We start from the raw sequence: 14,663 nt of genomic DNA, 5'->3' as shown, positions 1-14,663 counted from the left end.
AATGCAGGAACAAATTCTTCCCATGCATTTTTTTTAAAATCCAAATCTGGCTATTTTGCCAAATTTCACACATCTATTTTGCAGCTACTTTGGTACCATTTTGCACCTGTCCCTTTTACATCTAACACACAGTTGAATGTAATGCCTCCTGATGTGTACAGTGCTTCAGATTTGTGCAGGGAATGATCTTAGATATGGAGCATTTGGGGCAGCTTCCCCAGGCTTTGGAAGTGGTTTGTTCCATGCCTGCATATGGCTCCACCCCTGCCTTCATGGAGGGGAAAGAAGAGGAAGAACCAGGTGACACCATCTCCCTGCTGCCCCAAGGGCTTTGGCAGCCACCAGCCTTCTGGGTCAGTTATTTTATTTTATGTATTATTTCAATGTATTGCCCGCCTCTCCCTAAAGGCTTGAGGCGGGTTACAAACCCCGATAAGACCCCCATAAAACAGACATAAAAACCAAACAACTGCAAATACAGTCAAGACCCTGTGGGGATAAAGATGCTGGAACAAAAACTCATCCCAGTCTTAAGAATCCTCTCAATAATACATTCTAGAGGGGAAGGGTGAGCAAAGGACACAGACGGAATTCACTACCACCACTCCTGTAGGGGGGTTATTGCCACATACCCAACCCACCCTATTCATCACTGGCTCAGGCATCACCCAGCTCAATTCCAAACTAATCATCAATTCCTTTTGGTAACTCCAATCCAAACAAAATATATAGGAATTGTCCAGGCTATTCCAAGATCCATTATTGATTTGGAATAGCCTGGACAATTCCTATATATCACCCAGCTCAATGACAGCCTCTGTGAGCAGTCACCATAGCTAGTAGCCACTGATACACCTGTCCTCTATGAATCTGTCTAATGCCCTTTTAAAGCTGTCCAGGAGTGGCTTCCATTGCTTTTCTGTCATTCCCTCTGATCAGTCCGTTCCTTTATGTCAGTCCTATGATGCTGGGGTTGCTCTTTCCAGAGACCAAAAGAGCTGCAGCAATGCAGAGGAACACAAGGACCTCTCCCTTCCATGGTAGGACACTCTGCGTGCTTCTGTTGGTGAAGGACGTCAGCCGAGCCTATTCTTTTCAGGGAGAACTACTTGGGCTGTGTCAGCAAGATTTATTTTTGATGGCGCTGAAGTTCTTTTTCCCTCTTTTGTCTAACATTCGGTCAGACCACGCTTGAGAAACCTTTTGTAAGGTCACGTTTTCAAAGGCGGGCGCGCAGTTCCCCCTGTCATTGTGTACTGGGTTCTCTTTCTCATTAGCTGATGTGTCTGGGCATTGCTAGGGCTAACTGTCCTTCTGCGTAGCTCTGCAGAATTTTGCAAAGGTGTCGTGGATGACGAAATGAGAGAGGGGAGCAACTTTCATGCAGAAGGCAGAGCAACAGGCTTTGTTACAGCTTAAAAATAACGATCGGAAGCCAATCTATTGAAATCACTAGGAATGGCTGCAGTGAAAGAGCTGTGAGCCTAGTAAAGTGAGTAATTTTAGAATTTTAATTTCAAAACTTGTTACTGGGAGGTCTTCGTGTCCTGTCCATCTCATGTGATTATAGCCTGGGTCCTCCTTTGGTACTCCTCTGTAGTTCGGAAATGTTATGTTCTCATCAGCTGTGCCTTTTTGGGTCCTTGTTCCCTTTAACAGACGACTGAGCTGCCCCTCGCTGCTGTGTCCCACCCCTCATTTCTGAGAGAAGCAGAGAGGCCTTTGCTTCTAGAAAAGGCAGAGAAACATAAAGGATTTAAGATGGCTGTGCTTTGAACAGCAGGAAAGTGCCTATGAAATAGAGATTTGTGCAACGGTAATGACTGGGGAAGGGAATGGCAAACCACCCCTTATTGAGTCTGCCATGAAAACGCTAGAGGACGTCATCCCAAGGGTCAGACATGACCTAGTGCTTGCACAGGGGATACCTTTACCTTTACCTTTATGAACTTTTGTGAGTCACTTCTCAACTAGAGATGCCAACCTCCAGACGAAAAAGTTGGTTTTTATACCCAACTTTTCATGACTCAAAGGAGTCTCAGCACAGCTTACAATCCCCTTCCCTTCCTCTCCCCACAACAGACATGCTGTGAGGTTAGTGAGGCTGAGAAAGCCCTGAGAGAAACAGGTCTGACTGGACTGTGGCTAGCCCAAGGTCACCCAGCTGGCTGCATGTGGAGAAGAGCAAAGTCAGGAATCAAACCCAGCTCGTCGCTCTTAACCACCCCACCAAGCTGGTTCCTGGGACCTGGGGATCCCTTGGAATTACAACTCATCTCCAGACAACAGAGACCAGCTCCCCTGGAGAAAACAGCTGCTTAGGACAGAATGGCATTATACCCCAATGAAGTCTCTCCTCTCCCCAACCCGAACCTCTGCATGCTCAACCCCAAAGTCTCCAGGCTTGTCCCAACCCAGAGCTGGCAACCTTGATGTTCTCTTCTTCAGATCCTTCCAATTTTAGTTTGTTTGCTTTTTCCTGATGATTAGAATGTCAGAATGGCTCAAATCCTCACTCATCTCTGAAGATCTGTAGATGACCTGGATGGCTCAGGCTAATGATGATGATATAATTATAATTACATGTATATTTAATTCATATCTTGCCCTTCCCCATCACTCAGGGAAGGTATCAATATTTCAAATTAAACATACAAAGTTAGACATTTTCAAACTTTACAGTTTTCCAGATGCCCCCAACTACAATTTCCCAGACAGGGGGGTTTGTACGGAGCTCCTCTTCCAACCCTCCTGCAGTGGTGAGGCCAGCCTTTATTGGTGGATCTTATTTTATTTTAGGCTTTGACCATAAGCCTGGTGGAACAGCTCCATCTTGCCGGCCCTATGGGAACTGATTTAGGTCCCACAGGGCCCTGATCTCTCTCAGGAGCACACGTCACTGGGCTGGGGCCAGGACCAGAAAGGCTCTAGCTGCAATTGAGGCCAACTTCATCTCTTTTCGGCCAGGCACCCTGAGCAGATGTTGGTCCGAAGACCATAATGCTCTTGAGGGGTTATAGTCCTTGGTTTGGAAACCAACAAGGAAGTCCAGGGTTCTTATACTAAGGTGGGCAGTGGCACATCACTTCCACTTGCCTAGAAAATCATATGAGTCCTGTGACTTGATGGCATTTCCATCACCAAGTGCCCTCAAGCCAGCCAGACTCACCAAGCTGAAACTGCCTCTCAGAACTGCTGTAAGGATACAGAAGAGGAATAGTGCATCTGTTACCCTAGATTCCTTAGAGGGAAGGTGTAATAACAATGTGATAGATGGAGAAAGAAGAAAGGAACAAAGAGAGAGGGGGGAGGAAGAACATCCACCAAGATATCCAATTTGAGACACATTTGCGGCTAACAGATGAAGGCGCGTGAGACAACCTCGCAAAGAGCCAAATATGGCACTAGAAAAAAAAAGTAAATGAAACTTTTATCTGTTGTAGGAGTAGACAATGATGTTGATGACTTTTTTGAGATGCTTTTCAGAAAGAGAAATGATAGAGGTAAACAGTTACCGGTAATTCAAGTGACAACCGTGGGCAGATTTATGCCACTGCACTAAAACAATTGTACTGGGTGATTCTCTGTGCATTTCTTACTTGTTGTGAGATCTTATGTGTGCCACTTCCTAATAAAAGACTTGTAAAAGCTAGTCTTTGTTCTGCAAAACTTTATGGATTATTGAGCAACATGACAATTTTTGGCAATTTTAATGCAGATGGTTTTTCTTATGCAACCACTTTGTTGGACTTCTAGTTTGTGTGCAGTCTTAAATCCCCTTTCCACATGGAACTGGGCAACTCCTGGGGCAGTCTCTGGCTCAGTTCATGCCCTCAGTTGGCCTGTGTCTAGAGAATGCGGAGAGATTGGTGTTCCATTTTTTGCCGTAGGACACAACAGGGTGTAAGTCGGGGCTAGGACATGTGAACGCAGAAAAACTTGGACCGCCCTGAAGTTCTTTCCACTCCTTGCAACCACCCCACTACCCCTGAGCATCTCTTCCAACATCCTTCCCTCACAACCTCCCCCACAGTGGCGGTGAGGGTGGCTTGTATCACATCTTCACCCAATATCATCTTCCTTGAATGAGCCTTCTCTGAAATCGGGCAACAAACAGAAATGCCTCCTCCCCACTAGTCGAGATTCTATGTGGCCAACAGAACAGAGCCCTCCTGCTCCTCTTCATTCTTGACTAATGGAGTCCCCAGAAACCCATTCTGATCCCCCAGAGCTGCTCTCTGGAGCCCTGGGAGACCTGTGGGTAACATAAAAAATTAATTAAACACAGTTTTTGTGTTTTTTTCAATGCTCCCCACAGCTCCAAAGCATGGGAGAACATGAGGAGCATTCTTAAAAAAATATTTATTATAACACAAGAACCTTTTAAAAAAATATTTTGGATTTGGGGAGTGGGGTGCTCAAATGTGACAAAATGGCACTGGAAACTGAAGGGAGTTTGCACCAAGTCACAATGATTGGCAAGTAGTAGAAGAAGAAAGAAACTGATCCTGCGTTGAGCAGGGGGTTGGACTAGATGGCCTGTATGGCTCCTTCCAACTCTATGATTCTATGATTCTATGAAAATACCAATGGGAAGTTTCCACTTCCTGTCCGTCATCTGCCTTGTGCAGGTGGAAAAAGTGGGGACAAACAGGAAGGGAAGTAGACCAAAGGCTCCCTGTGCGGTCATGGGGGATAATCAGGACAGCAGTCCCAAAGCTGCCTATGACCGTACAATGTGAGACCTCCATACAGTCTTGGACTGATTCTGAATGTTGTTGTTGTTTGGTTCTTTAAAGGTTGCTTACCCCTTCGGTGTCTGCTTTGCTGTTTAGTAGTTCACTGGACTGCAGTATAGGATGGACCATAAACTCACCTGACCATTCAGATTGGTTTGCACCATGGAGAAACAATCAGTGTGCACATATACCCCAAGGAACTATGAACACAGAGTTGTACCTAAGTATGTACAAACTTCTTGCCTGATATGCCTCTTTTCCTTCAAGGCGGGGGTGGCTGTATGCTTCTCCGCCCACCAAGCAATCAGGAAATGACATACAAATGAGCTTATGATTTCTCCGTTAATTGCAGTGTAGTGTGAATAAAGAAACAACTCTGTTATATTCTGTAGTATAGTCCCCCTTTTACTCACTGCTCCATTTCCTCTTTTCTTCAGTTGGCAGCAAATGATGTGCTAAGTGATATAAGAATCGGCACACAATCCCTTTTGTCTTTGATGGTACCAGACGAGTGACACTGAAAACAAAACCTTAAATAAAATGAGCTAAATCAAAACCAAGTTTCTAGATTTACCGTATATATTCGCATATAAGCCAGCCCGCATATATGCCGAGGCACCTAATTTCACCATAAAATGCTGGAAAACCATATTGACTCATATATAAGACTAGGCTGGTATTTGGATAGTGGCTTTCCCCCCTCCCCTCCCCTTTTGGGCTGGATCTTTTTTTTTTCCTTTTCTTCCTTCCTCCTCCTTCTTTCCCCTCCTCCTCCCTCTTTCCCTCTGACCCCTCTTGCAGTGTCCTGCAGTGTCAATTATGCTGAAAATCATTGCCAAAGTTCACTGATGGATTAAGAAATAGGACTAGGTAGTAACACAGAGAAGAGACAGGATTCATTCAGTTTAAAAGAACATCGGTGGGAATAATAGGAAAACATGCAAAAGTGAGAGAAGACCCAACACATTTAAATGTGTGTGTGCGTATGTGTGAACATACACACAACTACTAGAAGAGCCTAGCTGTTTTAGCAGTTAGGAGTGCGGACTTCTAATCTGGTGATCCGGGTTTGATTCCACACTCCTCCACATGCAGCCAGTTGGGTGACCTTGGGCTTGCCACAACACTGATAAAGCTGTTCTGACCAAGCAGCAATATCAGGGCTCTCTCAACCTCACCTGCCTCACAGGTGTCTCTTGTGGGGAGGGGAAAGGGAAGTCAATTGTAAGCCACTTTGAGACTGCTTCAGGTAGAGAAAAGTGGCATATAAGAACCAACTCTTCTTCTTCTTCATTTGGAGTGTCATCAGTGAAAAATAAAAACTGAATGATAAATAAAATAAATGGAAAGCACATCATCTAAGTTATGTTGATGACATCCAGATCTATGTGGGTGTGTGATTATCCCCCCTCCCTTCTCGTCAGAACTAAGAGCAGCATCTATTTCCCTAAATAACTGTCTTAATGTTGCCAGAAGTGAACAAACTAAGCTTTAAACTTAGACATTTGTTGTTGTTGATGGTTTACGGTCATAGGGAGCAATTCTAAACAGCCCGAAGTCCCATTTTATTCAGGAGAGCTTTACTCCCAGGGAAGTATCCTTAAAACTGCAGCCTATTACACCCATACACATACATAAAACCTCAGGTCAGCCTCAGAAAACAGGGTGATTTTATCTGAAGTGTTTGCAGTTATGTATTTATAGCTCCTACCTTTCCCCTCGTATGGAATTCAAAGTGGCCTATATATAGTATTCCTAGGGGGTTTCTCCCATCCAGGCATGGGCTAGACCCAGGCAAAACGTGTGCCTTGCAAACATAGTCTGCGGTTGAAGATAAGCTGTCATGTTCTGAGCATGCTCCGACAGTGGCTATTGAACTTGCCCATGTGCTTTGTGGAATGCCGATAAGCCAGTTATAATAGCAGGACTCCTGCCCCAAAGACACCTGGTTACTCCTTAGAAACGGAATGGGCAAGACCAGCCACAGAAATTGACACTGGGAGCCCGTGATCAGTGGGAGCCCAGTACAAGGCTGCCAGAAATTGTGTGTGTATGTGTGTCTGTAAGGCCTGGAGATCTCACTGAAGAACATGGCTTCTTTGGAGGCTGGACTCTGTGGCTTTTTACACTCCTGTGGCTCCTCCCCTTCTCAAACCCTAAGCCATTGCCAGATGACAGAGATCAGTTGCCCCCTGGGGAAAATGGCTGCTTTGGAAGGGTTCGCTCTGTGGCATTAAACCAAGGACTGACAAAGTCCAGGTGGCACCTGGAGATGTTCCGCTATTGCAATCCAGGTGACCAAGATCAGTTCCCTGGGAGAAAATGGCTGCTTAGGCAGGTGGACTCTTTGATATTGTTCCCTCCCTCAACCTTGGCCTTCCCAGACTCCCAAGTATCCAGGTATTTCCAATCCCAGAGCTGACTGCACTACTTAAACCCCCACTCTTCCCCAATCTCTAGGCATATCCCAACCTAGATCTGAGAACTCTAAGTGGTGGTTGTCCTGGGGGCTGACAGAGTGAGTCAAGTCATCCATTCTAATCTCTTGCTGTCTATTGGAGCTCTCAGCAGCCCTGGCTCAGCATAGCCCTGGTGCTGTTTTCTCCCAAATTAACTCTGCTTTCAATCTTGACCAAGAAGCTGTTTTTCAGGATGGAAGGGTTCCTGGTTCCTTTTCCGTTTAAGGTGACATGCAACACTCATTACAAGGCATTCGGTTTGGAATCTGCTTCCTACCGAGAGCCACTAAGCCATGAATTAAGCATTTTCAGATATATAAAAGAAATAGAAATGTAAAAGCATACATTTAAAAAATAATGTGTTCTTGTGGTCTGTCCTTTATTGTTATCTCAGCCTTATTTCGAATTGACTGAACATCACCTTGAGTCCTTTTTTTTCCTTTTCCTTTTTTTTTTTTTTGCACTAAGAGGCAATTAACACATTTTATAAATAAAAGTAAACCCAGCCAATATATAAATAAAGCAAACATTCCAGTGCTGCCTTTCCATCTGAATAAGGTCCTGAAGGGGGTGGATGTCAAACATTCAAACGTTTCAACCTTAAAAACATTCTAAAGTGTATACACATGTATTAAAGCAAAATAAGCATTATTAATATAAGTATTTAAGCATATATTGAAGCGATAAACATATACTTGTTTCCTGCCTGAATCAAAGGGAAAGCGAAAATGGATTCACAGTGCAATACCCTCATTTACTTCAATGGGTTTTGAAGGGTGTTGCTCCACATAGAATTCCACTATCAATCATCATCATCATCATCATCATCATCATCATCATCATTACAATAATAATAATACTTTTCTTCCTGATCAGAATCCAAAGCAGAATCATGTGTTTGTTTGTTTGTTTGTTTATTTATTTATTTATAAATAAGGGAGGCTCATATAATTCTCCCCTCCTCTACGTTATTTATTTTATTGATTTTTATACCACCATTCTTCCATTGGTCTCGCAGCAGTTTACACAAGATAAAAAGAATAAAAATACAATAAAACCTCATAAAACACCCCTTACGGCATGATAGCAAATAGCAAAACAGCTTGTTCTGTAGCTTGAGGGGCCACCTGGTAGGGAATCCCTGTACTAGAGATTAAAGGGTGAGCACTTAATTCCAGAGGTATATGCTCCATATAATGAGCCTCTTGTGGAGCAGGGTGGTAAGGCAGCCAACATGTTGTCTGAAGCTCTGCCCATGAGGCTGGGAGTTCGATCCCAGCAGCCAGCTCAAGGTTGACTCAGCCTTCCGTCCTTCCGAGGTCGGTAAAATGAGTACCCAGTTTGCTGGGGGGTAAACGGTAATGACTGGGGAAGGCACTGGCAAACCACCCCGTATTGAGTCTTCCATGAAAACGCTAGAGGGCATCACCCCAAGGGTCAGACATGACCCGGTGCTTGCACAGGGGATGCCTTTACCTTTACCTTATGCTCCATATTAGCTAGACCCACCCCAAAAGTCTTGGTGTGAACAGGAGCTGTGGATGTTCATTAGGGGGCTAGAAGTAAAAGAAGCATTGCCTGCTTGGGAGCAACAGATGTTCTTTGCTTTCCTCTTACATTCCTGTGGGAGACTAACATAGCCATTTATGTTAGTCTGCCTCTATAAATGGCTATTAACCTCACCCCAATCCATGGCATTTCAATCCAGGACTATGATAGTGCAGGGAATGCAGCCTCCTCTTGTTAGAAGCCTCATTTGACTTCAGTTAAAAAAAATAGGCCTGAATTACACCTAAATGCACCTTTAAATTATCTCCTTATATTAGAATCATATTTTAAATGCGGTGGATTTTGTTTTTAAATGGAATTGGTGTGACTGTGCCCAAGAGCAAAGAAAGCAGCTGTAGAATGATAGCTTAGAGGAGGGGACAGTGTGCATCCAGGCTAAGCAATTTGCACAATCTGCTTCACAAGTTGAATTGGCAAAAAGATACCCTTGTGGTCTAGTTTTGTTTTGTTTTTGTTTTAGAAAAATCTGTTTGGAAAAACACACACAGCTATCACTGGGCAGGAGGGGGATTGGAAAAAGAGAATCGAAAACGGGGAGAGGGGTTTCCCTGTCCAGCCCAGCTTCCAGGGACTTTCCCCTCCTTTAGACAAGCTGCCAAGGCACCTTGCAGATATCTTAGTCTGTACCGTGTTCACTCTCTATTTCTAATGACAGGATGTTTTACAAGAGGGAAAACCCTGATGGTCACTCCGTCAAACTGGTTTCAGGTTTCCATCCAAGAATACAATTCCCTGGCTTGCTTGGGTCATGCTGCTGTGTCCCCAAACTAGAGCAACCTTTACAAGATCATGGCTGCAATGCAGAGGGCCCTATCCTGGGAGCAGCACGGGACCTACTTCTGAGTTGAGACCCTTCAAATTGCTCCCAAACCGCTAGCGAAATGAGATCACGGATGAATGCAACCCCCAGCTTTCTTCTAATCCTGGGAAAATGCTTTATGCAGATGAGTACTTTGATTAGGGCCTCCACATTCAGGGGCAGTAATCCTCTGAATACCATTGCCAGGGGTCAACTTCAAGGGGAAGTCAAGGTCTCTGTGCTTGGACTTCCGTACTAACTGGTTCTCCACTGTGTGAGACAGGATGCTGGACTAGATAGACCACTGCTCTGATCCAGCAAGACTGTTCTTACATTCCTCAAATCTCCCACCCCCCCTTAAAAAAATCACATATAATTGAGAACAATAATGTTTCTCAGACAGTGTCATCATAAGTAGAATTACTCCCTTGTAAGCTTTTTGAAGTCTCTGGGCATAGAACTTCACTTAGGATAACACTCTGTATACCCAGCTAAGGACCACTATAACATCAGTATCCAGTATATAAAACCAAGTCATTGCTTGCCATTTTTTCTCAACCTTTTCCCCTTAAGATATTCTTCTTGGTCAAGCAACACATGTCTGGAACTTTCAGTGGTGGCACCAAGTTTATGGAACACTTTTTCAAGGCTCAAATGGAACCTTCCCAGTCTGTCTTCAGTGAAATAGGCATATTCATCCCCCCCCCCCCAAAAAAAAAAAGTATCTATTTACTGTCACTGTTTCCAGTTAGCTTATTTTATGCCATTGCAGTATTACTTGCAGGCAATTATTGCAAAAACAGGTGTCAATTTTAACTGTGTTTTAAAAAAATCAAATAGCATTAGTACGATCGAGGTAAAGAAATAGTGGCAGGTTTGTGCTCTAACGAGGAAAATCCATAACAGAAAGTGGCATTTTTGACCTAAAACAGTACATTCATGCAAATCAGTGACAACGTTAGCTAAGACTCGTTTCAGTTAAATGGGACGGATGGACTCCAATACATTTTCATGGACCATGATGCTTATATTGATTGTTTTTGGTTTCTCTCCTCTTGTGGCTGTGTGTTTGGTATTGCATTTCCTTCTCAGTAGCTTCCCTGAGGGTCTAAGTGACCGAAAAGACAAAAGTCAAACGGGCCAATAAATTAATTAATAAATATGGTGCACAACCCTATTCTTCCACTCGGAATCCTTCTTCCAATTCCTGTTGCAGGAATACGGCGGAATACTAGAATTCTGCAAAAAATGGACTATACCATTTTGAACTCAGAAGAAGGGGCATTTTGAACTCAGCATATCTGCACCGATCCGCCAGTCTTTCTGTAGACTGCTGCCCCTTTTATTTTGATAGGAACTCTTCTCAGCTGTTGGACTCCGAAGAGCTTTTCCCGCGTAGAAATAAACGGGTTGCTAACACCTAATGATCACAGAGTTACATGATCTCACCCATGAACCTCTTTATTATGCCATGTTATATAATTGCCAGCTTAAAAAATTGAATATGTGGCTATTAGTGTGTCACTGTCAATGCTTCCACACAAGCAGAGCCCTCCAGCAGAGAGCTCGGAGAAGAGAAGCTGGTGGATAAAAACAACCCCTCCCCCCCCCCTTTTGCCAGAGAAGGAAACTCCAGGGTGCTGTACGGGTGGACTGGATTTCCCTTGACACGGCTAACACTGCACTTATTACTAAGACTATTCAGTAAGTTCTACTCCCAGCTCTCTTTTCACAGACAAATGATGTGATTTAAAAAAAAATCCTAACCAGGAAGAGTGGAAGTCTCCCTTTTCGATAGATTGTCATATTACCATGACAGAGTTGGCTTGTCCTGATTACTGGGGATGAGCCTGTCGCTTGGGAACCAGTGAGTAAACTGGGTTTGATTCCGCACTCCTCCACATGCAGCCATCTGGGTGACCTTGGTCTAGTCCCAGTCCTGATAGAGCAGTTCTGTCAGAGCTCTCTCAACCCCACCTCCCTCACAGAGTGGCTGTTGTGGGGAGAGGAAGGGAAGGTGATTGTAAGCCGGTTTGAGACTCCATAGGATGGTGAAAACCTAGGTATAAAAGTCAACTCTTCTTTTTCTCATCTCTGGGAAGGGACAGTTTGGAGGAGTAATAGTGAGGCAGTTTGCACTTTCCGTTGGATATACATAGACAAACATAGAGAGCTACGTCCTAATGGAGCTGGTTAAGCCTGAAAATACCCATTTCGGGTTCACTTTTATCTTCTGTGAATCAAACCCATTGATTCTTTATTGTCTTCTATGTTGATATTCATTTCCATCTTTCTCCGCAAAACTGGTTGCTGCATCATTTTTTCCTCTGCCATCTTACCTAACAACCATCCTGTGAGGTATTTGAGGCTGTGAGAGACTGCATGGTGTAAGGTCACCTAGCAAGCCTCCACGGTAGAGAAGGAATTCAGATCTTGCTCTCCTTGGTCCTAGCCCAATGCTTTGACCACACTAGTTTCTTTTTGTACCTTGTTCACTTCCCTTACACCTCATTTCAGTTGAGATTAAATATATCACATACATAGAAATAATGTGCATTGTACATGCAGCCTTTCTCAACTTTTTCTTGAATGTTGAGAACCCCCTGAAACATTCTTTAGGCTTTGAGAAACCTCATAAGTGGTATGATTGTGCAGAATATGCTTGGGAAGCATGGTGGTATACATGCCTACATGGGGCCCCCAGCCCTTCCAGGCCCTATTTACAGATTTATATATAATCGGAAACTGCCATCCTTCCAAAAACTGCAATATTCATAGGGAGCAGATGTTCTCTGTAGTTCAAATTCCAGATTAATAGGGGTATTGCTTCTTTGGGGGATTGCTGTCTTCCAATAGGTTCTGCTTACATAAATGAACAGATATTATAAACAGCATAAGGTCTTAGGGCTCTCTTTTAGCCAAAGGAAACCACAACCTATGGAGTCTACTCTGGACTTCTCATTGTCAAAAAAAAAAAAGTAGAGAACATGTAAAAATACTCCTTTTATCTATTTTTATCATGATGGAATCATTACGAACTGAATTAGCTTATTATGAGTTGGGGGAGCCATGGGGAGAGGGGAAGAATCTCATTAAACCATTAATCTGATTTTTAAAAGCAAATGTTCTTCACCATCGGTGTCTGTGGAAACAACAGATAAAGGAGAACTATTACCTCCACTGTGGGTTTGCATTTCTGCAACCCCAAGAATTTAGGCGTTTGGCTGAAATATGTTTCAACATCAAAGGAACACAATAACAAAAGCCTCTTTCAAACACTTGCTTTCTTTACTAATTTAAAAAAAAAAACCTTAAAAATAACATTTGGGACACACAAAGGCAAATTTTGCAAGGTTCTTTGTTCTCTTTTTGGTGTGTTAGTTTTGTTTTTGTTATGCAGCATGGTGACAGGCTTTTCTTGGGAGCCATGTATCTCAGGACTGCAGAAATAGGTACCTATGGATGTTAAAGGAGAATCTTTTCCCCATAATTTGCTATTTGGGTGGATACAAGGGGGAGGGGGAGTAAGGAAAAATGAAGCCAAGAAAAGTGTGAATCTCCTCTCCTCAGACTTCTCACTGGATCTCTCATAAATTAGGTTTCAGTCTGAGGTTGTTTCCCTTTCTCAGCCATCCTGGATTTATAGGTCTGAATACAATCAGAGATGGTTGTGCTTGGTAACGAAGAAATGGCTGTTTGGAGAGCTCTGCTCATTCTCCCAGAAGATGGAAGGGACTTTGGTTTGCTTACTGTATTTATTTAGTATCTGTATACCCTACTTTCTAGCCAAGGTTAGCTTCTAAAGTGGCTTCCCGAAAATTAAAACAACAACAGATGTTAAGAATTGGAGGTTGTTTGTACAGTCTCTTTGGGTACTTGGCAGTTGAAGATATGCTCCAAGCTCCAGGATTTTATCTGCAGATGGAAAAAACAGAAGGAGCTGCAGGTGGACTCAGGGGCTGGTTAATGATAAAGATGCCAATGCACACATCCTTTCCCAATGATCTGCACATTCTCACCATCTTTCCCTTCCTGGCAGCTGAAGACACAGTTAAGGTTGTCCCCTTCAGAGGGAAGACACAGAAGGAACGGCAGGTGGTCTCAGGGGCTGGCTGCTAGTGAAGAATCCACAGGATTAGTCCTCCTGTCAATCTGTTTTTCCTTCCTAAATCAGTCCTGAGGCATGCTGTTTTGCATCTTGGAACCTACAGAAAACCAACAGAAGAGGAGGGAAATGGCTGTGGCCAGAACTGCCAAAGACAAGTCAGCCAGCAAGGAGTCCAGTAAGGCTGGCTGTGAAATGTATTTCTGGTTGAGCAACAACCCACTGAGATCCTGGCCTCACTGAGATGTGTAAAATGGCCATGTGAGGACTGAGTGCTCTCAAGGACACATGTAAGATCATAAACATAGTTACGTTGGGTTGGACCAGTAGTCCAATATGGAATGTTGAGGGTGGTTAAGAGCTGGTTAAAAAGGAGGGGAAGTGGGGAATGATGCCTGCTGAAGGTTGACATTTTGTAGAATTAGTGAGAAGGCTTCTCATGTTGGATGGAAGCACTGTGGGTTAGGGGCAGAGCATCTGGCTTAAATGCAGAAGATCTCGGATTCCATCTCTAGCATCTCCCGTACAACGTTCAGGCAATAGGTGATGCTGAAAACCTCTGGAGAACCACTGCCATTTGTAATCGACAATATTGACCTTGAAGGCAGCTTCACCTACGTAGGTGATATTTCCAAACTGTTTGTCTCTCACATGCAGAATTCCTCATGGGTCCCTTGCTTACATAGACTTAATTTCACCTCTGTGATCTGTGTTCTCTTTCTTTTCTTTCAGCAATTATTAAAACTGCTCTTTCAAACATGGACCGAGAAGCTAAAGAGGAGTATTTTGTCGTCATCCAAGCAAAAGATATGGGCGGGCACATGGGCGGGCTGTCTGGGACCACGACCGTGACGATCACGCTCACCGATGTCAATGACAATCCTCCAAAGTTTGCACAAAGTAAGTGTCTTTTTTTTCTCCGTGCAGAATGCAAATTTCTTCACACTGAAGCTCCTTGTTGAGTTTGTCTTTCCACAGAGACAATATGTCTT

The 14,663-nt window shown here is 43.7% G+C and overlaps 1 protein-coding gene across 3 annotated transcripts in view; it reads left to right on the top strand.

Moving 5' to 3' along the window:
* CDH8 (cadherin 8) overlaps positions 1-14,663 on the top strand; it is a 282,681-nt gene that overhangs the window by 130,645 nt on the left and 137,373 nt on the right. For all 3 annotated transcript variants that reach the window (XM_077309853.1, XM_077309851.1, XM_077309854.1), the window contains exon 5: positions 14,404-14,571. In XM_077309853.1, coding sequence (XP_077165968.1) covers positions 14,404-14,571 — 168 coding nt within the window. The remainder of the gene's footprint in view (positions 1-14,403; positions 14,572-14,663) is intronic.

Source organism: Paroedura picta, chromosome 14 (assembly GCF_049243985.1).
Source record: "Paroedura picta isolate Pp20150507F chromosome 14, Ppicta_v3.0, whole genome shotgun sequence".
Taxonomy (NCBI): domain Eukaryota; kingdom Metazoa; phylum Chordata; class Lepidosauria; order Squamata; family Gekkonidae; genus Paroedura; species Paroedura picta.
The sequence above is the reverse complement of the archived record's forward strand: the minus strand, read 5'-3'. Positions and strand labels throughout refer to the sequence as shown.